General features: G+C 37.6%; 2 protein-coding genes across 2 annotated transcripts in view; one reads left to right on the top strand and one right to left on the bottom strand.

Moving 5' to 3' along the window:
• Nucleotides 1–5,211, bottom strand: part of LOC131540968 (globoside alpha-1,3-N-acetylgalactosaminyltransferase 1-like) — a 28,819-nt gene extending 23,608 nt beyond the window's left edge. The window contains exon 1 of the mRNA XM_058776410.1: nucleotides 5,041–5,211. Within this exon, the coding sequence (XP_058632393.1) occupies nucleotides 5,041–5,114 (74 nt within the window). The 5' untranslated portion in view covers nucleotides 5,115–5,211. The remainder of the gene's footprint in view (nucleotides 1–5,040) is intronic.
• A 12,483-nt stretch (nucleotides 5,212–17,694) lies between these two features.
• On the top strand, nucleotides 17,695–23,602 carry LOC131540787 (uncharacterized). Its single transcript, XM_058776045.1, has 9 exons — nucleotides 17,695–18,422; nucleotides 18,510–18,566; nucleotides 19,731–20,434; nucleotides 20,537–20,608; nucleotides 20,856–20,927; nucleotides 21,521–21,553; nucleotides 22,054–22,131; nucleotides 22,228–22,326; nucleotides 22,404–23,602. Exons 3-9 carry the CDS (start codon nucleotides 19,735–19,737, stop codon nucleotides 23,600–23,602), a joined length of 2,253 nt encoding a protein of 750 aa, XP_058632028.1. The 5' UTR covers nucleotides 17,695–18,422; nucleotides 18,510–18,566; nucleotides 19,731–19,734.
• The last annotated feature ends 36 nt before the right edge of the window (nucleotides 23,603–23,638 follow it).

Raw genomic sequence — 23,638 nt, 5'->3', positions numbered from 1 at the left:
ACATTTATGCATTTAGCAGACGCTTTTATCCAAAGCGACTTACATTGCATTCAAGTTACAGTTTTTTTTTAAACATTTTATCAGCTCTTGCTTTCCCTGGGAATCGAACCCATGATCTTGGCGTTGCTAGCGCCATGCTCTACTATTTGAGCTACAGGAAAGCAGAATTATATAGAGAAGAAGAAAGTCAGCAGTTACAGTCATGGCCAAAAATATCGGCAACCTTGGTAAATATGATCAAAGAAGGCTGTGAAAATTAATCTGCATTGTTAATCCTTTTGATCTTTTACTTAAAAAAAAAAAAAAAATATCTAACCTTTCATTGGATAATAAGAATTTAAAATGTGGGGGATATCATTATGAAATAAATGTTTTTCTCTAATACACATTGGCCACAATTAATGGCACCGTTTTATTCAATACTTTTTGAAACCTCCATTTGCCAGTTTAACAGCTCAAAATTTTCTCCTATAATGCCTGATGAGGTTAGAGAACACCTGACAAGAGATCAGAGACCATTCCTTCATCCAGAATCACTCCAGACCCTTTAGATTCCCAGCTCCATGTTGGTGCTTCTTCTCTTCAGTTCACCCACTCATTTTCTATAGGGTTCAGGTCAGAGGACTGGAATGGCCAGCAGAAGCTTGGTTTTGTGCTCAGTGACGCATTTTTGTGTTGTTTTTGAGGTTTGGGTTTGGATTATTGTACGGTTGGAAGATCCAGACATGGCCCATTATAAGATTTCTAACAGAGTCAGTCACTTATTGATTTTATCATCTGTTGGTATTTGATAGAATCCATGATGCCATGCGTCTAAACAAGATGTCCAGTACCTCCAGCAGAAATATAGGCCCACAACATCAAAAATACAGCAGTATATTTTACTGTACACATGGGGTACTTTTTATCGCTGTGTTCACCAAACCCATCTTGAGTGTTTGCTGCTAAAAAGCTCATTTTTTAGTTTCATCTGACCATAGAAGCCAGTCCCATTTGAAGTTCCAGTCGTGTCGGATAACTGAATATGCTGGAGTTTGTTTTTGGATGAGGAGAATTTCTTGAAACCCTCCCAAACAACATGTGGAGTTTTTTAAATTTTTTTTTTTTTTTTACGTTTTTCTGACCCCGAGACTCAACTATTTTCTGCAATTCTCCAGCTGTGGTCCTTGGAGAGTCTTTAGCCACTCAAACTCTCCTTCTCACCGTGCATTAGGACGATATAGACACACATCCTCTTCCAGGCAGTTTCGTAACATTTTATGTTGATTGGAAATTCTTAATTATTGCCCTGATGGTGGAAATGGGAATTTTCACTGCTCTAGCTCTTTTCTTAAAGCCACTTCACTAATTTGTGAAGCTCAATTATCTTTTGCTGCACATCAGAAATATATTCTTTGGTTTTTCTCATTGTGATGGATGATTAAGGAATTTGGGCTTTGTTTTCCTCCTATTTATATTTCTGTGAAACAGGAAGCCATGGCTGGATAATTTCATGTTCATAATTACCCTGGAGTGCTCAAAATTATGAATATGAATGTGAATATACTTCAGAGATATTTTACTCATAAGAATTTCTAGGGTGCCAATAATTGTGTCCAACATGTATTTGAGAAAAACATTTATTTCATAATGATATTTCCCCCCATTTTAAATTCTTATTATCCAATGAAAGGTTAGAGTTTTGATCTTTTATTAAAAAAAAATTCACAAAAGGATTAACAATGCAGATTCATTTTCACAGCCTTCTTTGATCATATTTACCAAGGGTGCCGATATTTTTGGCCATGACTGTATGTTATTTGTAGACCATTTGGGATAATCACATCCTGAGCAAATGGTCACAAATTGTAGAATGGGAGCGGGTGTGGGACACCGAGAACTACCTCAGACAAAGGAGTGTCAGAACTTAATTAATATACAGACCACAGCTGTAATAACAGGAGCAACTGTAACTGTATAAAAGGTTTGAGCTTAGGATGTTCAGGGTTCATTCCGACTCTGTTGAACCCAAGCTGCAATAAACATCTTCATCGAGATCTTCAACGTCCTCATCACTTTTTCTTACAACCTAGAGTTGGTTGTGCATGAAAAACCCAGCGGTTTCTGAAATACTCAGAGCAGCCTGTCTGGGACTAACAACCATGCCATATTCAAAGTAACTTAAATCGTCTTTTTCTCCCCATTCTGGTTTGTGTTTGAACTTCAGCAGATTGTGTTGACCATGTCTACAGAGATTAATGGAATTCATGTAATCTCCTTATTATGTATTTAAAATAAGATATGAGTAACTGCATTTTAAATGGGTGGTAATCACAAATACAGTTACAGTACATCCGAAAAGTATTTAAGATTAAAATACAAAGTAATTGTTTTGGTAATGTAATTTATTTCATTTATTAATGTTAATGTACACTGTTTGGGAATTTTTAATCAATGAGGCATTTGGTCAGTCTCCAACTCTGACCCTTTAAAATAAATAAATAAATAAAAAATAAATAACAAATATGGGCAGCCTTTTTAATTAGCAACTTGCAGAGCTCACAAGCTAGTCAGGACTAACAATAATGCAGGGGGAATCAGAAAGCCATGCGCGTCGCATGATGCATTTTTATGGAATGATTTTCCGGACTATTTTCAAATGCAATTGCAAATCTTGCATTATCGTTTGCATTTTCGCTTATGAACGCACAGTGACTGCCACATTTCAAATGAAAAGGCAAAGTCCATTTGCAATTGTATTTCCCATGTCTTACGAGTTATGAGCCTGTCATATTTAAATAGCAATATTAATTACCACATTTGCTTTTTCACTTTCTCTGCGTCGCGCCGAGACCGCTTTACACCCGTCTCAACAGCTCTCACTCCGATTGACGCAAATGAGTAAACAGACAGTGCAATTCTACACTTATGGTTTCCTACAAATGTAGAAAATACAAAGGATTAGGCTACAACATCACTGAACTAAATTATACCCATATGCAAATCACATTTCTTATTAAAATATATTTATTAACAATAAAGATTGAATATAAGAAAGATGCACATTACAAATAGGTCGTTGTAAATGTGACCCTGGATCACAAAACCAGTCTTAAGTCGCTGGGGTATATTTATTGCAATAGCCAAAAATACATTGTATGGGTCAAAATTATTGATTTTTATTTTATGCCAATAATCATTAGGTAGTAGTAGTAGAGATAATGTAGAGATTAAGTAGAGATCATGTTCCATGAAGATATTTTGTAAATTTCCTACTGTAAATATATCAAAACTTTGTATCTCTGCCAAATATTGTCCTATCCTAACAAACCATATATACATCAATGATGTATAAATTTCAATTTAAAAAAAAAAAGAAATTGACCCTTATGACTGGTTTTGTGGTCCAGGGTCACAAATGAGAAACTGTGATGAGTCGTGCAGCAGTAATAATGTAACAAAACATATAAAATGTCAAGCTAAATTATCATATTTATTTAAGCATTTAACATTTATAAGTTTAATTAAATGTCAGTAATGAACTGCATAAATTATAGCGATCACGAAGGTCCTCTTTCCCAAACGCCTACAGTAAGATTTAGTTGATACAGTATCAGCTCCCCATCAGTAGTTCTATACTGCCACCTGCTGGCGCAGTTGAGTAACTTAGAGAACAAGTTTTGTTATGTTGAGTTCGTGAGAAAAATAAGTCGTGATAACTAGAAAACAACTTTTGTTATGTCGAGATCATGAGAAAACTAGAAGGGAAAAAAAAAATGCATGGCCGCTTAGAATTTCCGTAGTAATAGAGAGCGAATCACCTGCCTCAAGATATTTTACTGTTATCACTCCGATTGAGGCACATAAACAAACAGACCTTTTTTACCTATTTGCCACCTATATCTTATTCCTGTCTTATAATAGAGCGTTCCGCACGGTCGTCTGTGATTGACGTCACTTCTCAATACAAACACGCCCCCTAGTATAGTCCCGCCCCCTCACATTGATTGACAGCTTTCCGTGTAGACATCGGAAATTCAAATGCAAAAGGAATTGTGATTTCATTTGAGTTTTGGCAGGTTACATGCGCGACGCAGAGAAAGTGAACAAGCAAATGTGGTAATTAATATTGCTATTTAAATATGACAGGCTCATAACTTGTAAGACATGGGAAATACAATTGCAAATGGACTTTGCCTTTTCATTTGAAATGTGGCAGTCACTGTGCGTTCGCGAAAGCAAAAATGCAAACGGTAATGCAAGATTTGCAATTGCATTTGGATTATGTCACAATTTATGCGCCCACATGTGGAAAACGCAATAGAAAATACAATTTGCAATTGCTTTTGAAAATAGTCCGGAAAATCATTCCATACATTTTTGCCATGGAAATACAAAGACAATTGTATATATAACATGTATCAACATTCAAAGGATTCAACATGTAATAAGAAAAAAACATCTTGAGGTAAGTTGATCTCCAGCTTTGAAAACCAGGGGTGCTAACTCTCATGGAATTGACATGCTCTCGCACGTGAGAACATTTTCCCACACAGAGCCAGTGACATTTGTGCATATGAGTTCTTGTATGCGTTTATAACAAATGGCAACGTCAGAAAAGGAAGAAGAGTGCTTTTTCCTGAAAATCAGCATGACTGCAAACGAACCCCTGCTTTAAGGATTCTACAGTACTTAGATCACTTGCCTCAACACAACTGCCTGGAAGTTTGTAGTATGCCAAGAATAACCTTGATTAGCTGGTTCCGGCATGTTTAATTGGGGTTGAAGCTAAAGTTCAAACCTGGCAGGATTGGACACTCCTGACTTTTTAAGATTAACCTACTTGAGTACTTTAATGAAATGTGTAACCTTCCCAACCCCGTTTACATGCCTAATACAGTTGCTGCCAAGTGATTAGCTGATTACATAAAGTGACCTGGCAGCGTATATATCAATAGGCCGACATAAACAGACTCACAACTGATATTCTAATTCATTTAACATTTCAATTCCAAACGTGTGAGCAAATCAGTTACATATTTTTCAAAAGTTTATACATACCCACTCAGAGACAAGCCAACAAACATTCCAAGAAGGAAGAAATGAAAAATCTGACGGAGTCGCATTATTTTCATGTCAGCTTGGTCTTGTGTCGTACTCACTTGGTGGACTGAACTGGAAAAAGAGAGTGAAAATATTGGGCATGAAACCGTGTACTATCATTCCGCGGAAGAGAATTTGAAAGTCAAACAAATCCTGGTAAGGGTGGGGCTTTATATTAAGACACAGTCGCAACAACCCAACAGCCAATGACTGATCCGTATCCTTCAGCACAAAAGGGTAACCGGTTTTTAAAAGGAAATTCTGGAGTATGGAGCAGGTTCTGAAATTTCACACAAAACATAGAACTTGATCTGTTTGAATCACCTTGTTTGACGAATCCACCCGCTCATGTTCAACCACAAACATGTCAAAATCAATGAAAATCTAATCCTTCTAAAAATACTGGAGATCTCAGTAAACTGTGATACAGCCTAGGTATGACTAGGTGAGTTGTATCTCTGTTGCTAAAAACAAAAAACAATCCCATGTAAGTCACAATTAAACAGGATTTTTCTTTTTTTTTCTTTTTCTTCAATTTAATTCGATTTTGGCACGTTTTAAGTCGATTTTGTGTGTGGAGAGTTATTTAATTATACTTTGAATAAAAGGTGTATTTCGTGCTCTCACAAGGAACAATGTCAAGTTCACCGTTTAGTCACTGTCCTAATGCAAAAACGGCAACAAATGCATTTGCGACAAAGAACGGATGTGGATGTACGTGCATCCTTGTATATACTGTGGTGAAATGCAGTTAGTGCGGGGTGTTTGCCGCTGTCTGGTTGATCACACCCCCTAGGTAATTGCTTGTTATTGCATCCTAGTTATGGGAGTGTATATAAAGGCGGGAGGCAAAATAGAAGAGCGTTACGTCATACTCAGCTGATCGTACTCTCGGCGTTTCGTTGCGTTGCACGAGGGTAATCCTTGTGAAGCTGGCATTTGTTTCGGGCGCATGTTGCAGCCGTATCCGGGAAATCGCCGGTCCTCTGCTGTTGCGTTTCTCTGCATTTGAGAATTGCGGGTGCCGTCTGCTTGAGTGATTTGCCGCTGCCTGTAAGTAAGGGCTGCTGGATAGATGATGTGGCTCCCATTATCCGGTGTTTAAACCATCCTGTGAGCGTGCCTACTTTTGTGCTCCCGGCTCTGCATGGCTTATAGCAGGGACTACAGCATGGCTTGAAATTTCAACGCTGCTGTTTTGCTTTTACAAAATGTTAATTAATTTGTTTTTCTTTATTGCACTTATTATGTTAATAAAGATTGATTTGTTTTGCTTTAATGTATGCTTTGCATGCAAGTCTTTTGGTTAATTATTTGGTTTGCATTCAATTAGTTATTTTGCTTTAATTTGTTTTGCATTTAAGTCTTATTTACAGTCAATTTACTTGATTGGCTGCATCCGTTAACTTTTGTTTGAATGGATGTTTGGTTCTTATTTAGTTTGTTTGCATTTAAGTATTCATGTTTGTTTCGCAGTTAAGAACTTGGTTTGGTATTTTAATATCTACTTTTCCTTTTATTTTTGTTTTGTGGCAACAAGTTTGCAGGTGTTATTTGTGTGTTGGGGTGTTTTTTTTTTTTTAAATTGTCTGCTTAATTTCCTTTTCCTTTTGTTGTATTTGGGGGAGCTGGGGCTTGGAGAAGGCTGGCTGTTCCCGTGCAGAAATATCCCTCTTCACCAAAGTGGTGTGGATTTGCAGTGAATTTCCTGGGGTGTGTAAGTGTAGTCTTGTGCACGTGTGGGTTTTCAGTAGTATGGGCCCTATTGAAGCCCGGTGTCTAGCCGCCTCCTATTGCGAAGCACCTGCTCCTGTGTTTTTTTTTTTTTTTTTTGTATGCTTTTCATGGCAGTTTGTTGCATCTGCTGGGCATAGTTTTCCCTTTTTCTCATTGAACAAGATTCATTTTAATTGAGAAATTGTTTAATAAATATTTGTTACTTTTATACAAGGTATTCACTAGGGATGGGTATCGTTAAGGTATTAACGGTATTACTACTCTTACTGATACTGCTTATCGATCCGGTACTTTAACGGTATTCTTATCGGTACTTTTTGTTATATATATATATATATATATATATGAATGAGACAGATTAGGAGCTGGATTAACATTGCTTTATATTCTGAAATGTAAAATAAATATTTAATTAAATTAATATAAAACATCAATTTGTAAATGCACCAGTGTGCAGGCATTTTTAGTGTTTTATATACATAAGATACAGTAAGAACATGAACAAAGAAACAAAGTAAAACAAACCAACAAATACAATAAAACAAATATACAAATTAACTGAAATGAAATAAACAGTGCTTTCATTTTTCCATGAAGGTCTACTAACATTAATGTTCAGGTAAGTAATAGCTACAAAAGAAATCTAAAAGTAATCAAACGTAAAACAAAAAAATTTAAATGTAAAATAACACTGTATAATTTTCACTGTATGTATTGATAGATTAATGCTTATTAAAGCTATAACGTTATTCAGATTAAGAGCTGTGGGTGATTTTCTCTTTGCATTTTGTTATTTAACATTGATGGCCCAAGCACCAGTCTGTCACTTTAAGACAAAATATTGACACACATCGGATTTTCTCCCAACTGATCTCGTCCACTTAAGACATAAACTGTGTTTAAGTGAATACTCTCGTAGCTGGCCATTTTGACATTTTGTGTGCATTTGATCGTTTGGATGCGCCTGAAGCTCAAAGTGTAATCTGCTTGTCCGTTTTGGAGCGCGGCGCGCACACATTTCATCCTGGGGAACAGCGTCTCTCGCGCTGATTGTGCTTTCAACGTTTTATTATCAAACATGTCCCGCAATGTAGCAGCAGTAAAGACAGCATTTTACAATAATCACCGATTGAGCTGATTCTGACGTTAAGTTTTGGTTAGGGAGGAACGAATGCGCACCGCTGTAAAGGGAAGGAAGTTGTGCTAGAAGAAACGCGGCTATAAAAAAAATAAACTAAGCTTAATATAACAGCCACAGGCCTATAGCATAAGCAGATGTTTGAATAGTTAGTTCTCTCTTCTATCATAATTAAACAGGGCTTTCATGTTGCACGTGCTGAAACTCCTCCGCGTAAGCGCGTTCTCGTTTCTGAATTGCGAATAGCAAAAATGTATCATAGACAGATGTTTGAATATTATTGCACATAAAAACAGCTGGCAACTCTGGTGAAATATAATTTGCAAAATAATGTGTATATATAGTAACAATAAATGTATGTATGTTTTCTTGATTTCTCCAGTACCGACAGCAGAACCGATAACGTCAGAGCTTATCGACTCCGGTCTTTCATAATTTAGCCCCGATACCGATTTAATACCGGGTTTCGGTACCCATCCCTACTCATATGTCTGTATGTATAATTCAGTTTAGACAGTTTGCAAGAATGTTTAGCGTCCATGGTATGAAAATGATCGCTGCGAGACGCTGGCGGAGTGAACGAGGCTTGAGAGAGTTGCGAGTGAGGACGCGAGTGCAGTCTCCGTGTTGCCAAATCCAGCTAATTTGCACGTTTTTGTCTTGTCTTTTCCACTTAATTTGACACTTTAGAAAGTTAATAATATAGGACGTTGCGGTTTAGGGTCAGCGATATCTTTATCTTATCTTATTTGCAAAAGATGTGTAATATATTTGGTTCATTTTTATTTACTGATGGGCTTTTGCTCATCTTAATAGCAATATCTGGCAACACTGCATCGCCGTAATCACCAGTAATCGAAAAAGCCCATTTCTGACATAGCCTACCCTACGACATTCGATAAGGGAAACGCAAAAAATAAAATAAAAATTCATATTATCTGTCAGAAACGTTATCAACGCTGTCAAAAACAGTAGCATTTAACACTAGTGCAGAGATCTGTAGAAAAAGTAGGTTACAGAATGAAATGAAATATGCAAACACTATGAAGAAGTATATGCCAAGCAGGCCCGGCTCCAGGTATGAGTTGAAGGGTGGGCCAAGTGATATTCCAGGTGGGCAGGGGTTATGATTTTTTTTGGGGGGGGGGTACTATTTTTATGCCCCCATTTTTTTTTTAAAGTGAAAGGATGAATGCCTTATAAACAGTGACATTTAAGACTTGCATTTAATTCACCCCAAAATGGGCCATTTGCACATTTTCACGTAAGTTCTGCTACTTCATGGAGTAAGGATAATTATGAAATTAATATTAGCCACAACAGAGGTGCAAATTTTGCAATACATAATTCAAATTTTAAAAATTAAATAGACCGCAGCAATTAACATTTTGTCAGAACCTCTAGTAAATTACAAGCTATTTGTTTAGTTGTCTACTGAGAATCATAGGAGAATATGATCTCTATTTGAAAAAAAAAAACTAAAGAGATACATTTTTCCAGAATTGTACATATTCCTATGTTTGACTGACTGTTTCTCCCATGGCAGTGACGGGCAAATGTAATCCCTCCTCCCCATACCATTTACAATTTTTATATATAGTGAAAAAAATCCATTATAAAACACTCGTGCTTTTAAGCCAAATACAAGCTGAAACGACTCTCCGCAATCTCTGATCTCGGGTTTTCTCTGTATTAGAGCTGTTTTAAACTTGCTGTTTGAACGCTGCTCGCTTACTGGATCCTTGGACTGAAAAGTTTACAGGAGTTTACCGGTTTAAAAAATATCTGATCGCAAAAACCTGGTCCTTTTGATTTTTCTTTTCATATTATAATGTACTGATTCAAATTAGAAATCAATAATTAATTATTATTTTGCCATCTTGTCTGGGGACAAAGCAGGCGCGGGCGCAATCATCAATCATATTTAAAGGGAAGCCGGCGCGTCCTGACCGCATCACTGTCTTTACTGGGTGTTTTTAGGGAATATTTGCATTTATTCACAGATGATTTGATTAGCAAATCATGTGGTGGACTGTCATTATTTTGGCTAATGCGAGGCACCACTGAATGCGCATCAGAGGGTATTTAGAAGTAGGTATAGGCTACGCAAAGCTGACTGATAAGCCTTATACCTGAATATACCCTGCACTACACCACTGAGACTGACGAAACCATACATCAACAGATTCTTAGCTTATTGACAAATATCTGATCTTGTAAGATGTTCTCCCTTTACACAGAGCACTGTCCCACTATGTCTATATTGCGTCCGTCGGTCCAAGACCAATTCTGCACGTCTACACGACGTGCAAACTAGGTCCGCTATTTGGACGTCTAACCAAGACCCCATTTGGACGTCAATATGCAGTTCTACATTTGAACGTCGGACTAGGTAACTTTTTGGATGTCGAAGACATGTGCAGAAAATGTACATTATTAATGAATGTAATATTTATTTTATTTAAGACAAATATCAACATTGTTCTTATCAGCATGGTTAATGAATATCAATATAGGTTACTTGTGATGAAACATTATTTGTTATTTAAATATTTATTTATTGAGTACATGATGTCTAAAATGAGTTTAAGTTTGATGTAGAAAAGACGTCCACAAAGACCACATTTGGCCTACAATTAGCCCTTATACAGAGGTCCTGTGGACGTCAATACTGGACGTTCATTAGACGTTGGAAAAAAGACGTCATCTGGCGTCACAGTCTGCACCTTCAGGGGACCAAAATTGGACGTTCAAAACGAAGTACAAAAGACGTTGTTTGACGTGTCTTTGCTCAGTGGGGTACGCGTGATCGCCAAATCGAAGTGAAAGCGCGAGCGCTCATTCAAAAGCATTTCAATTTCCGCATGTTGATAGCGGCTCCCTGATGCGCGAAAATACAGTATTAGCACGTATGTGGGTGTGGGCGGTAAGAAAACGAAAAAGAAAAAATATATGAACCTCAATTGAATATCACAACAATTTTGTGATTGGCTGTTATGTGTGGGGCCAGGGTGGGCCAAGCTTCTGACTGGGTGGGCCAGGCCCACCCTGGCCCCCCCGTGGAGCCGGGCCTGATGCCAAGTCATTCATAGTAGTTCAATTTTCACAAATCATGCTATAAACATTCATAAGAGCACTAGACAAAGTTATCAACTACATACAGGGGTGCAAACTTGTCACCTTTCGGCGAAATTCGCCGTTTTCACCTTGAAATAGGTCATTCACGTGAATCGTGTAGATCTGTAAAAAAAAAAAATGGGGGGGGTGGGGTTCGTATCTGCGCGTCATCTGTGTCACGTCACCTGTAGCGTTTTTTCCCCCTGTTGGCAAAGGAATGGCCCCGCCCTACTCTGCCTCTGATTGGCTTACCTTAATGTTCTTTCCCTCAACCAACCAATCTCACTCCTGAAGCATAAATTTTAGACGCTGCAGGCAAATGTCCATATTTCCAGAGGCTATGTAAAATGTGAAGGAACAAGCTAACGGCAAGCAACTTATTTTTGAAGTAATTGGGCTATGTTGGTGGTTAGATTAGCCTGTTTGTAGCTAGCTAAATTAAGTTCACTGTCGAGCAGGACGGAATGCATTTGTATCTGCTGTAAATTATGGTGTTCCAGTATAAATGGTGATTACCGCGTGAGGCTGCTGTTTTTTTTAATTTTTTGTTTGTTTGTTTTTGTTTTTTTGCATGAGGCTGCTGTTGCAATAGCTATGAAGATTGTTACGTTATCGCTGCATTAGTTCGCTACCCTTTACAAAATGCTCCTCAGTCTCATTTGTCTCACATATCAGCTATTACTCTGACATGAAGTCGATTTGAGAACTGTTCGACCTACAAGTAAAGCATACTGTTTAATGTACAGTAATATTAGTATCACTCAGCTCAAGTGGAGGCAGCGCTAAGCTAGGGCTGGACAATAATTCAATATCAGTATGTATCACGATATAATTTTTTTCAATAACGGTGATATGATTTCGATATACATTAGTGTTTCCCATACATTGATTTATTTGTGGCGTTTGACTTCGTTGAATAAACATGAGCACTGCACGTTTCAAAAAGCGGGTGATTTATGGGCGAATTCCAAACGGCTTTTTTGCGCCCTTGAAGGGCACTTCGGGAAGGGGACGCCATTTGTAGGGAAGTTCCAAACGAAAGTGAGCAACTGATTCCCTTCACGAAGGGCTCTTCCAGAAGTCCGTTAAGGGAACATGCGATGGTCTAAGTTCATGTAACATCTTAACAACAATCCTTGTTGATTGTAGACCGTAGTTGTCGCTCAAACGTCTTTTAATAATATAAAGGTGTTTATCCTTGAATGGTGCACTGCAAAAAATGATTTCCTACTTAGAGTTTTTGTCTTGTTTCTAGTCCAAATATCAAAAAATTCTTAAATCAATAAGCATTTTGTAGATATTTAAAAGAAAAATTTCTTTTAAAGAAAGGGGGTAGTTTGGGTTGTCACCTTTTTCACCCCTGACGAGTTTGCACCCCTGTACATAGCAATGGTTATAAATAAAAACTATAACAGTATTGTTGCATGAATAAACAACTGATAAAATTATCCACCCCATAACTATAGAAAAGTATTAACAAATTTTGATGCAATAAATAGGGTATGATTTAAAAATTAAAATCCCTCCAAAACAGAGAAAACTTCTTTCTTTCACAAAAATTTCTGTCTATTTTAAAGTGTTAATAGTGTATAATGAGTTGTGTATATATAGGGGTTATTATAGCACAGTTCTATAATAAGAGGTTATTATAGCATCCAATCTCCCCCCCAACCATCCCCCCATCCGGACCTCACTAATTTTCAAAGCCTGGCTACGGCCATGGTTCAAATACGAAGCTTTTGACCAGCGAATGTTTTCTTTTCCTGACTCGTGTCCCGTTTTCCCCAGTTTTCTGCCATTATGTGGGCGTTCAGTTTTGTTTCTTTTATTTGGCCAAAGTATCATATTATAAAAGATTCAGCGCTTCGCACTTCATTGACGAGAGAGGCGGGAGGATAATGAGGTTTGATTGACAGTTTGAGGAGCCAATGGCATTACGAGCTTTAGTGTCTGTGGCGTCACTTGCTGATCCAGGATCAGTGGCTGTTATATTTCCGATTTGAGCTCGAGCTCCAGAATGCTTTCTTTGGATAATGTAACGTTAGCTTTTGTTGACGCTACCGCTACTTGATCAAAAATAGAGCTTTGCTACTGAAAAGCTATTTGATTCATCACGCTACTGAGAAATGTAGTTAAACCAGTAGCGTCACCACTGCCTAAAGGTCCATATACTGTGTGTGTGTGTGTGTGTGTGTGTGTGTGTATACATGGGCGTAACCAGAGACATATAAATACCTAGACGCCTCATTGGCCGCTTCGGTCCGTTGCTGCGATACGTCAACACATGTTTGTGAGGGCAAGACTGCCTTAAAAACAAATGGAGGTAAACGGGGGAGCTGCGGTTTTTTCGGGATAAAAACACGATAACGTTTACATTTATCAACCAATTTCAGTGGTTTGTGATCTACATGGAGTTTAAAATAACTCTGCCTCCAGTTATTCAGTTAGGCTTGGAAAATTAATAATTTTCTTAAGAAATTGTAAAAGCTCACACTCACACTCGTGTTGATTTTTTCGGTTAACAATTCTAATATTGATGTAGTATAACTGTGACATATACATGTAATGTAATTTTAATGTACATTAAATGAAATTAAGTTGTTTCATTGCTTTCTCTGTCTTCAACCCCAACATTTGAGCTTTTCTCGTGCTAGGTCAGAACACAGCTCGTTCCCTTTGAAATACTGAGGGGGAAAAAAATCGAAATAATACATCTTTAAGTACTAATAATTTACCATCATTGAGAAAATGTAATAAAACCAGCGAATACAAATCAAAAAGGGACACACTGGTAGTCTACTTTCTATTTTCATAGCATTCTATAGGCTACAGATAAAAACTCTACAAGCAATAACAAATATAACTGATAATTCTTTATGGATCCAGTAAAACTTACAGTTACAGTGGTGAACTAATATGCACTGATGTACAGTAAAAATATAGTAAAAGTGATATGTAACATTAAAATGTATATGTAGTACAAGTTGTAGTAAAGTGAATAATATTAAAAGCAAGTACAACAGCACAATAACATAACTGATATAATAGATTTATAACAAATTATATGTGTAATACAATAATAAATAAATGAATAACAATAGATAGCAAGTAGAATATGTAATATCAAGGGTGGAATAATACAGAATAGTCAATAATGAAGAATAAATTAATAGTAAATTATAAATAATCGTGAAAAGTACAGTTTTATAATGGTATTTGTATAATAATTATTAAACAAAGACAACTAATGACAAGCAAAAAATTGTGGTCATGAATTCCAAATTGTTTAATTAATGAACTCCTTGAGTATTTTATATATATATTAATTGTGACAACAAAACCTGACTAATAAAGACTAATTCTCCACTGCTTCCCTCAAGATTTTCCTATATTTTCTAATGAGGTTTTTCAATGAATGAGTAAAATAATGTAAACAACTTGACAAAGCTTGACATTTTGCTCTACAATGCAAATTACACACATCCATGCAGAAAACACATTTTGAAGCAGTCGTTTATTTTTCAATATATGTTACTACATATGAATGTTTGGGGTGTGAGTGTGTGCAGTTTACGTTGTACAACAAAATGTCAAAGTATAGTTATGTTTAACACAGACCAGAATATGACCCCCAAAACCTTTCTATAAATCAAAATTAATAATCATTATTACAACATAAACAGCAATAATAAACAATGATTTTGTCATGATATTGCAGCTTCACTCACTAAGGAGTTCCTGTGTTTCTCATTTCTAGGCTATTTACATTATGCAGTTTTGTGTAAATGCACATACAGTAGTACATGATCAGCATTAAACAGCCTGTGTAAATAATTTAAAATGCAGTCTATAGTATTGTGATTGACTGAAGAAACTGGTTATTTTTAAATATTTGACAAAATGACAGAAACATTTAATAAGGTAATTATATTGTTATAAAAGTTACCCTTACAAAGGTTAAAAATGCTCCTGGAAGTCTGTTCCGGGAGAGAGAGTGGTTTGAATATGATCAGGGTCATTCTGGCCATTCATTCAGGGCTGTTCTGGGTTTTAACGAGTACAAATACAACATTAGGCTGTGGAGGTGTAGCCTAGTCTCTAGGAAATGCAGGAAACATGCTTTCTTCAGCTTTCCTTAAGGCTTGCTTTGTCCTGTTTGCAGTTGGCTAAAAAGGAAAAAAACAAATAATTTATATAATCAGTCCACAGTTTTATGATAAGCTACGAAATCCTTATAATCTAGTGATGATAAACTTGCTCTTTGTAAATGAGAAGTGAAATTAAAGAGAGATGCTTTAGCTCCATCCCTATCCTGACAGTCTGACACGGTCTTGTCAAAGTGCTCACTGTATATACTGTGCTCATAACACAATTTAGTTTATGATATGAACTACAATATAAGTTAAAACTTAATAAGAATCAATTTAAACTTTGATTTCTTATAAAGTCTCAGCTTTCACTGCTTACTAGCCATATCGTTAGCTATTAATAGTCTGACACTGGCTAATTAAGCTGTCAACATAATGCTAAAAATGACCAAAAAAACATCCAGAAACAACTGTTCAGTCTTACCTGTGAAAGACAATACCCCGAGATCTGTTGTTATTAATGTGCGACGGTCTGTAGATGCCCAAGCTGCCGCTGAGTCAGGTATGTTTTCTTCTGTCCCGGTATGAGAGTTCTGGAGAGTTGCCCGCACCAATATGGCGGCGCCGTTGACGTGCGGTCGAGCGGCCAATGAGGCGTCTAGGTATTTATTATGTCTATGGGCGTAACCATACTTTGTCCTTTTATGAACCCTGGTTGTAGCCTAGTGGATCTGTTATTTCCGATTTACTTTCAATTTAGGAAAAACAAGGGGAACAAAACTGTGTCGCGGGAAGTGGGGGTGCTGAGGGTGCTGAAGCACCCCCTGTTTTTTTCTGTGGGCAACTGTTTAATTGTTGGGAATAAAAAAAAAAAAAAAATCAGTGTCAGTGCAAATATCCATGTTGTTGGCAGAGGCTATTTACACTAATTCCACCCACAAACGTATGATTGCGCTAGTCAAATTAGCAAAAGACGGTTATCACTCTAGATGCAGTGGCGCCGCGTCCCGCGCGGAGCCGAATATAGTTGAGCTTAACTTCCCTTAACTTTTCCCATTCATTCTCTATGGTAGTGCTTAACACTACGGATGTAATATAATTTTGGCCACGCGTAGACTTCATGGCGCTGTTTCGTCTTTTCCGTGGCGGGGAATTTAAAGCCGAGTATCATCCGTCAATCATTCGCGTTCGCAGTGGAGGAGGGGAGAACCGTTTTACGATCGGAGAGGTATTTGTTTACCGAATTGTCAGATAAAAAAAAAAAAAGCAATTTGGTGTTGTACAACAAATATTTACTGTCTGAACTACCTTCAAACAGATTTTACCTATGCTGACTGCTGTTTTTAACTAACGCGAAATCTGACAAACCGAGAAGGTAAGTTGAATGCTTTACCTTAGTAGTGCTAACTTACCGTATTGCATATACATTATGATTAATATATTTTATCATTTAAATTGCATGTATATTATCATGTAATCGGATTGCTAATTGTGTTGAATGGTTTGTAACGTTAGGAAACAGTAAACCAAAGTATAGTTATGTTTAACACAGACCAGAATATGACCCCCAAAACCTTTCTATAAATCAAAATTAATAATCATTATTACAACATAAACAGCAATAATAAACAATGATTTTGTCATGATATTGCAGCTTCACTCACTAAGGAGTTCCTGTGTTTCTCATTTCTAGGCTATTTACATTATGCAGTTTTTGTGTAAATGCACATACAGTAGTACATGATCAGCATTAAACAGCCTGTGTAAATAATTTAAAATGCAGTCTATAGTATTGTGATTGACTGAAGAAACTGGTTATTTTTAAATATTTGACAAAAATGACAGAAACATTTAATAAGGTAATTATATTGTTATAAAAGTTACCCTTACAAAGGTTAAAAAATGCTCCTGGAAGTCTGTTCCGGGGAGAGAGAGTGGTTTGAATATGATCAGGGTCATTCTGGCCATTCATTCAGGGCTGTTCTGGGTTTTAACGAGTACAAATACAACATTAGGCTGTGGAGGTGTAGCCTAGTCTCTAGGAAATGCAGGAAACATGCTTTCTTCAGCTTTCCTTAAGGCTTGCTTTGTCCTGTTTGCAGTTGGCTAAAAAAGAAAAAAACAAATAATTTATATAATCAGTCCACAGTTTTATGATAAGCTACGAAATCCTTATAATCTAGTGATGATAAACTTGCTCTTTGTAAATGAGAAGTGAAATTAAAGAGAGATGCTTTAGCTCCATCCCTATCCTGACAGTCTGACACGGTCTTGTCAAAGTGCTCACTGTATATACTGTGCTCATAACACAATTTAGTTTATGATATGAACTACAATATAAGTTAAAACTTAATAAGAATCAATTTAAACTTTGATTTCTTATAAAGTCTCAGCTTTCACTGCTTACTAGCCATATCGTTAGCTATTAATAGTCTGACACTGGCTAATTAAGCTGTCAACATAATGCTAAAAATGACCAAAAAAACATCCAGAAACAACTGTTCAGTCTTACCTGTGAAAGACAATACCCCGAGATCTGTTGTTATTAATGTGCGACGGTCTGTAGATGCCCAAGCTGCCGCTGAGTCAGGTATGTTGTCTTCTGTCCCGGTATGAGAGTTCTGGAGAGTTGCCCGCACCAATATGGCGGCGCCGTTGACGTGCGGTCGAGCGGCCAATGAGGCGTCTAGGTATTTATTATGTCTATGGGCGTAACCATACTTTGTCCTTTTATGAACCCTGGTTGTAGCCTAGTGGATCTGTTATTTCCGATTTACTTTCAATTTAGGAAAAACAAGGGGAACAAAACTGTGTCGCGGGAAGTGGGGGTGCTGAGGGTGCTGAAGCACCCCCTGTTTTTTTCTGTGGGCAACTGTTTAATTGTTGGGAATAAAAAATAAAAAAAAATCGGAGTGTCAGTGCAAATATCCATGTTGTTGGCAGAGGCTATTTACACTAATTCCACCCACAAACGTATGATTGCGCTAGTCAAATTAGCAAAAGACGGTTATCACTCTAGATGCAGTGGCGCCGCGTCCCGCGCGGAGCCGAATATAGTTGAGCTTAACTTCCCTTAACTTTTCCCATTCATTCTCTATGGTAGTGCTTAACACTACGGATGTAATATAATTTTGGCCACGCGTAGACTTCATGGCGCTGTTTCGTCTTTTCCGTGGCGGGGAATTTAAGAAGCCGAGTATCATCCGTCAATCATTCGCGTTCGCAGTGGAGGAGGGGAGAACCGTTTTACGATCGGAGAGGTATTTGTTTACCGAATTGTCAGATAAAAAAAAAAGCAATTTGGTGTTGTACAACAAATATTTACTGTCTGAACTACCTTCAAACAGATTTTACCTATGGTGACTGCTGTTTTTAACTAACGCGAAATCTGACAAACCGAGAAGGTAAGTTGAATGCTTTACCTTAGTAGTGCTAACTTACCGTATTGCATATACATTATGATTAATATATTTTATCATTTAAATTGCATGTATATTATCATGTAATCGGATTGCTAATTGTGTTGAATGGTTTGTAACGTTAGGAAACAGTAAACCAAACTATTATAAAAACACAGTAAACCAAACTGTTATAAAAAATAAAAACTCTTTTAAAATACAGCTGTTATTTTATAAGAGTATCTTTGTTTGTAAAGGTGAATGTTTCATCATTAATCTCTCACTATGTACTTAAATAAAATATTATATATATATATGTATATATATATATATATATATATATATGTATATGTGTATATATATATATATGTATGTATGTATGTATATATATATATATATATATATATATACACACACACGTTCGTTTTTGTGAAAAGTGGGGACATCCCATAGGCCTAATGGTTTTTATAGTGTACTTGCTGTATGTGCTATTGCCCTACACCAACCCTACACCTAAACCTACCCCTTACAGGAGACTGTGCATTTCAACTTTCCCCAAAAAAACCTCACTCTGTATGATTTATAAGTGGGGACATGGGTCAATGTCCTGAGATGTCACCTTCACCTTGTAATACCTGTCATACCTTTGTCATTATACAAATCTATGTCCTGACTTTTCACAAAACGCACACACACACACACACACACACACGTATGTATATATATATATATATATATATATGTTAACAGTGCAGTATGATGTAGTACTTGTAATTAATATATATATTACACACACACATTTAAATTACAAACAAATTGATTACAAAAAAATGTGTGTGCAATTTAATGGTATAATATATGAATGACATTTTATTATGAAAAAATAGATAATCAAACAATACTCTGTGAAAGAGGATATTGTGAAATATATTAATAAATGTTGTGTTTTCATGGACATTTAGAAAATAAATAGATGCATTTAATTATTGATATATTTATTTAATAAATTATGAATTACATTATTTAATCATTTCAGAATAATCTGTTTCATTTAATTGTTGTTTTATTTATTAAGAAATAAAATCATATAAATCAGAATAGAAGTGTGTTAATTAATTGTGTTATTGCAACAGACCATTAACACTAATCAGCTCTTTGTGTACAACACAGCAGGATGAAGGTGAAAGTGATCTTCCCAGGCAAGATCAAAGTGTGCTTCAGGAAAGGACCAACTGGATATCTGAGACAAGATCCCTCAGATGAAGCCAAGAGGATCAAAGACAACCCCAATCTCCAGGACAAATCATCCCCTCAAAGTGAAGACAAGGTCAAGGAGAATGCCCACTCTGTTGTCTTCATGAGAGGAGGAGATGTGTCAGACAGACAGGAGGTGCTGGGAGAGTATGTGCTTCAGTTTGGAAAGTACAAAGGCAAGTCATTCCGGTGGCTGCTAGAGAATGATGTAGGCTATACCATATTCTTGACTAAGAAGGTTGAGGAGGAGGAGAGAGCCGGACAGTTTAAACCAGAGGGTCCCAAGAAGGACAGCCTACTTTCATTCCTTGAGTACAGTAGAAGCTTCCAGGAAATCGAGGACCTCATAAAGTATTTAGCTGGAAGATCAGTGGCTCCACCTGTGAGGAATGAAGAAGACAACTTGGTTGGCTTTGGGATTAATGCAGACAAGACTTGGAGGGATATTTGGGAGAGCAGAGCAGATGGATATGCTGCATTCATCCTCAAGAAACAGTGTGTTCCAGGCAGCAAAATGTATCGGCTGCAGCAGTACCTCACCCAGAAAAAGAGCCAGCTTCAGAGTGTTTCAGCGGAACTTGCTTCTGCTGGCCTCGCAGCATCTGCCTCTCATCCTCCAGGTTTGTTGACAGTACAGTTGTGTATATATTAGGTCAAATTGAAATATGTAAATGTAGGATGACATATGATTTGCATCTTTGGTTTTATGCTTTGTTTGACAGAAATGGAGGATGATGAAGAATTGGAGAGAATGATGCTTTCTATATCCCCATCCAAACTCCAAGGCCAACTGAGTAAGAAAACCTCACACAGACATGTCTCACAGGCGCACACACACACACACACACAAACACACACACACAATATTTATTGTGGTTGCTATATCCATCTTTTTCTGAAAGTACAACCATATGAATGTGAACTCAGAGTATTGCTGTAAAAGAGCTTAATGCTCAGTCAATTTTCCCTGAATAAACAACAGTTGATGATATTTATAATTCCATCCTTTCATACCAATCTTTGGTTTGCTTTTTTTTATAGAAGTGGAGGAAGGTGAAGAATTTGGGAGGATGATGCAACCCACATATTCATCTAAAATTCCGGGCCAACTGAGTGAGAACCACATACATGCTCAAACACACATACGCTTCAGTCCTCTATATGCAACATCAGGTCCCTAATGAACAAATAATTGAAAATATGGGATACCCAGAATAATCAAATATCTAAATTAATACATAACCAATAGTTAGGATTAATTCCTAATTAGAAACAATCTAAATGTAATAACCATTTGGAACTGGAGTCAGATTAAGCGCGCAGCTAAAGTAAAATTGAAACTAAATTCTAAAAATTAAGTGAACTTCACAGGGGCGCTAAAAAGACATGCACGCATTATACCTTCGCCCAGGCCGTTGGATTCCGTTCTTGGGAAGATGGGTCGTGATCCTTAAACATTTTTAATCAGCGATATTTAAGATGGTAAATGTTTGGGATGTTACATTGTTTCTGTGCTGTGCACTCAGGTTCACAAGTTGATGGAGTCCATATGGCCAAAGGTCCTACTCTGACTGCACACTGGGGATGATTCTGACATCAATCAGGATTATCAATCCAACACACTGACATATCACTGTTTGTTTATTAGGCATGTCTGTTTATGTTATAAATGCATGAAAGTTAAATTATCTTCACTATGCTTTCAGGTTCAGAAGTGGTTGGAGTCCCTGTGGTCAAAGGTCTTATTCCTACTGCATATTAGGGATGATTCTGACATGAATCAGGATTATCTGTTCTACATTGATTTGTTGCTGTTTGTTGGTTAGGCCACGTTCAGGCCTGTTCTAATTCTTGTGTTCAATTGTTCTATTAACATTGAAAGCATTTATATCTCATCATTGAGGGTAAGTACTGAGTTCTTGTTTTGCATGTTTTTTTGCATGCTATACTTTAAAGGTTTGGTATGTACATGATCTACAGAGTAAAAGATGTACATCTCCAAAATGCAGAAGTACAACAAAAGTACAAATATGTATTCATTTGGACTAGAATCATTCTGTAGCATTTTGTAGATTACTCATGTAATGTAGACCAATTAACATACCACACCCCTAATATTATAAAGAGTTTTGATATGTGTTCTATGGGTTTGCATGCATTTACATTACTATTTATTAACACATTTACTAAGGGACAGTACTACAGGGTATTAGAATGACATTAAATTTTTCTGTGTTAGGGAGGCGTAAACCACCAGCAACACTCTCAAAACCAGACCGGCCTGATGAATATAGTGCTACTGCATCTCCACGGCCAGGTTGGTATATGGACGTATACACATGCCGATTCTACTATAAGGATATGCCTGTTGCTGATCAGTGTTATTGTTTTTCACCAATTCCCTTCACTCCAGTGAGGGTTCCTTTGCCAGTACCTCCAGAGTTGCTTGAATTTTCTACAAGCAAGACCACATCGCCTTTGAGACCAGTGCAGGAAACCGTCTTCTGTCAGTGTAAGGACTTAATGTTACATCATTTTACTTAATTAAATTTAAAACATATTTAACATATTTAACATGTCATCCTGCAGCCCTCCTCCCAGTGACCTCTGCACAGTATACAGCCTCTACTCCTCCCTCAGGACCCTCTGCAGCTGCTGGACAGTCTTTCTCGGGACTCCCTGCAGCCTCTACTGGGTACCCCTCAACTCAGTTGGAGGAAAAGCATGCTGTTCCACCACTGCCAAGCTATGAGCAGGATGTGAGCCGATGGCACTGCTCTCAACAGCAGAGAATCTGGATGAAAACAGAAATGGAAGCCTTGGGACTGTGGCCAGGTTCTAGACCGGTGAGACATCCAATGAACATGATCTCCTTGTGGCGTTACCCACCTCAGCCCGAACTTATTGATCCTGTCTATGAGCTGCCATCACCAAAATACTTTCAACTTCATCCATTCTTCATTTGGAAACCAGAGCACACGATTATGGAAAGAGTCCGCAACAACTACACTCTGCCATGTCTGTACGGCTGTCCAAATCCCCACGTTGTCTCATCAGGAGTTGGACGACCCCGTGTCATTATTGGTACAAGCAGCCAGTACTACATACTGGCCTCTCGGCTCAGCTGTAAAGTCTGTAAAAAGTACTGGTTTGCAGACAAACCCCAATGGATGGACATGCTGCCGAGTCGGTTCTGCAACATTTTGCCAGCTTTTCTGACGCACAAGAAAGCCATATGTAAGACTGTGATGGATGAGTTGCGCACAGGAAAGTCTCCCAATGATATGGCCAATCAGTTGAACGAAGCTCTCCACCTCAGGTATGAGCGTGCACACCTGGCTTACCTGTCCACTGTTAAGAATGTGCTGGATGGAGACAGTGGACTTTATGGTCAACAGACCATCACAGGGGCACTAAGAGCATCAAATATTTCTGCCCCATTTGGTGATTATGGTGATGTGGTCGGCTGGTGCGGAGTAACAGTCTCACCCCACTACTTGGTTGACTGCCTCATTCAGGAGTACCATAGGCAGGAGAGCACACTCAATCTGCTCCTACAAGGCACATTCGGACAAGCCTTAAGGGCTGACCATACCCGAAAGGTGGCCCGGAAGGTTGTGCTTGCATCAGGTACTATGTCGTCCTACGCAGTGATGAATGAAAACTGGATGATCTTGTCCTGGGTGATGCTGCAGTCTGAAAGTGATAAATCCCTGGAGCCAATGTATGGGGGCTGTCTCGTCGTTACATTTTGCAGGAGTGCCAAAAGCCAAGTACCAGTGGGTTGACAGGTAAGAACCAGCCGTCACATTTTCCTTCCCACC

This window comes from Onychostoma macrolepis, chromosome 05 (genome assembly GCF_012432095.1).
Source record: "Onychostoma macrolepis isolate SWU-2019 chromosome 05, ASM1243209v1, whole genome shotgun sequence".
Taxonomy (NCBI): Eukaryota; Metazoa; Chordata; class Actinopteri; order Cypriniformes; family Cyprinidae; genus Onychostoma; species Onychostoma macrolepis.
This window is presented reverse-complemented; position numbering and strand designations above follow the sequence as displayed.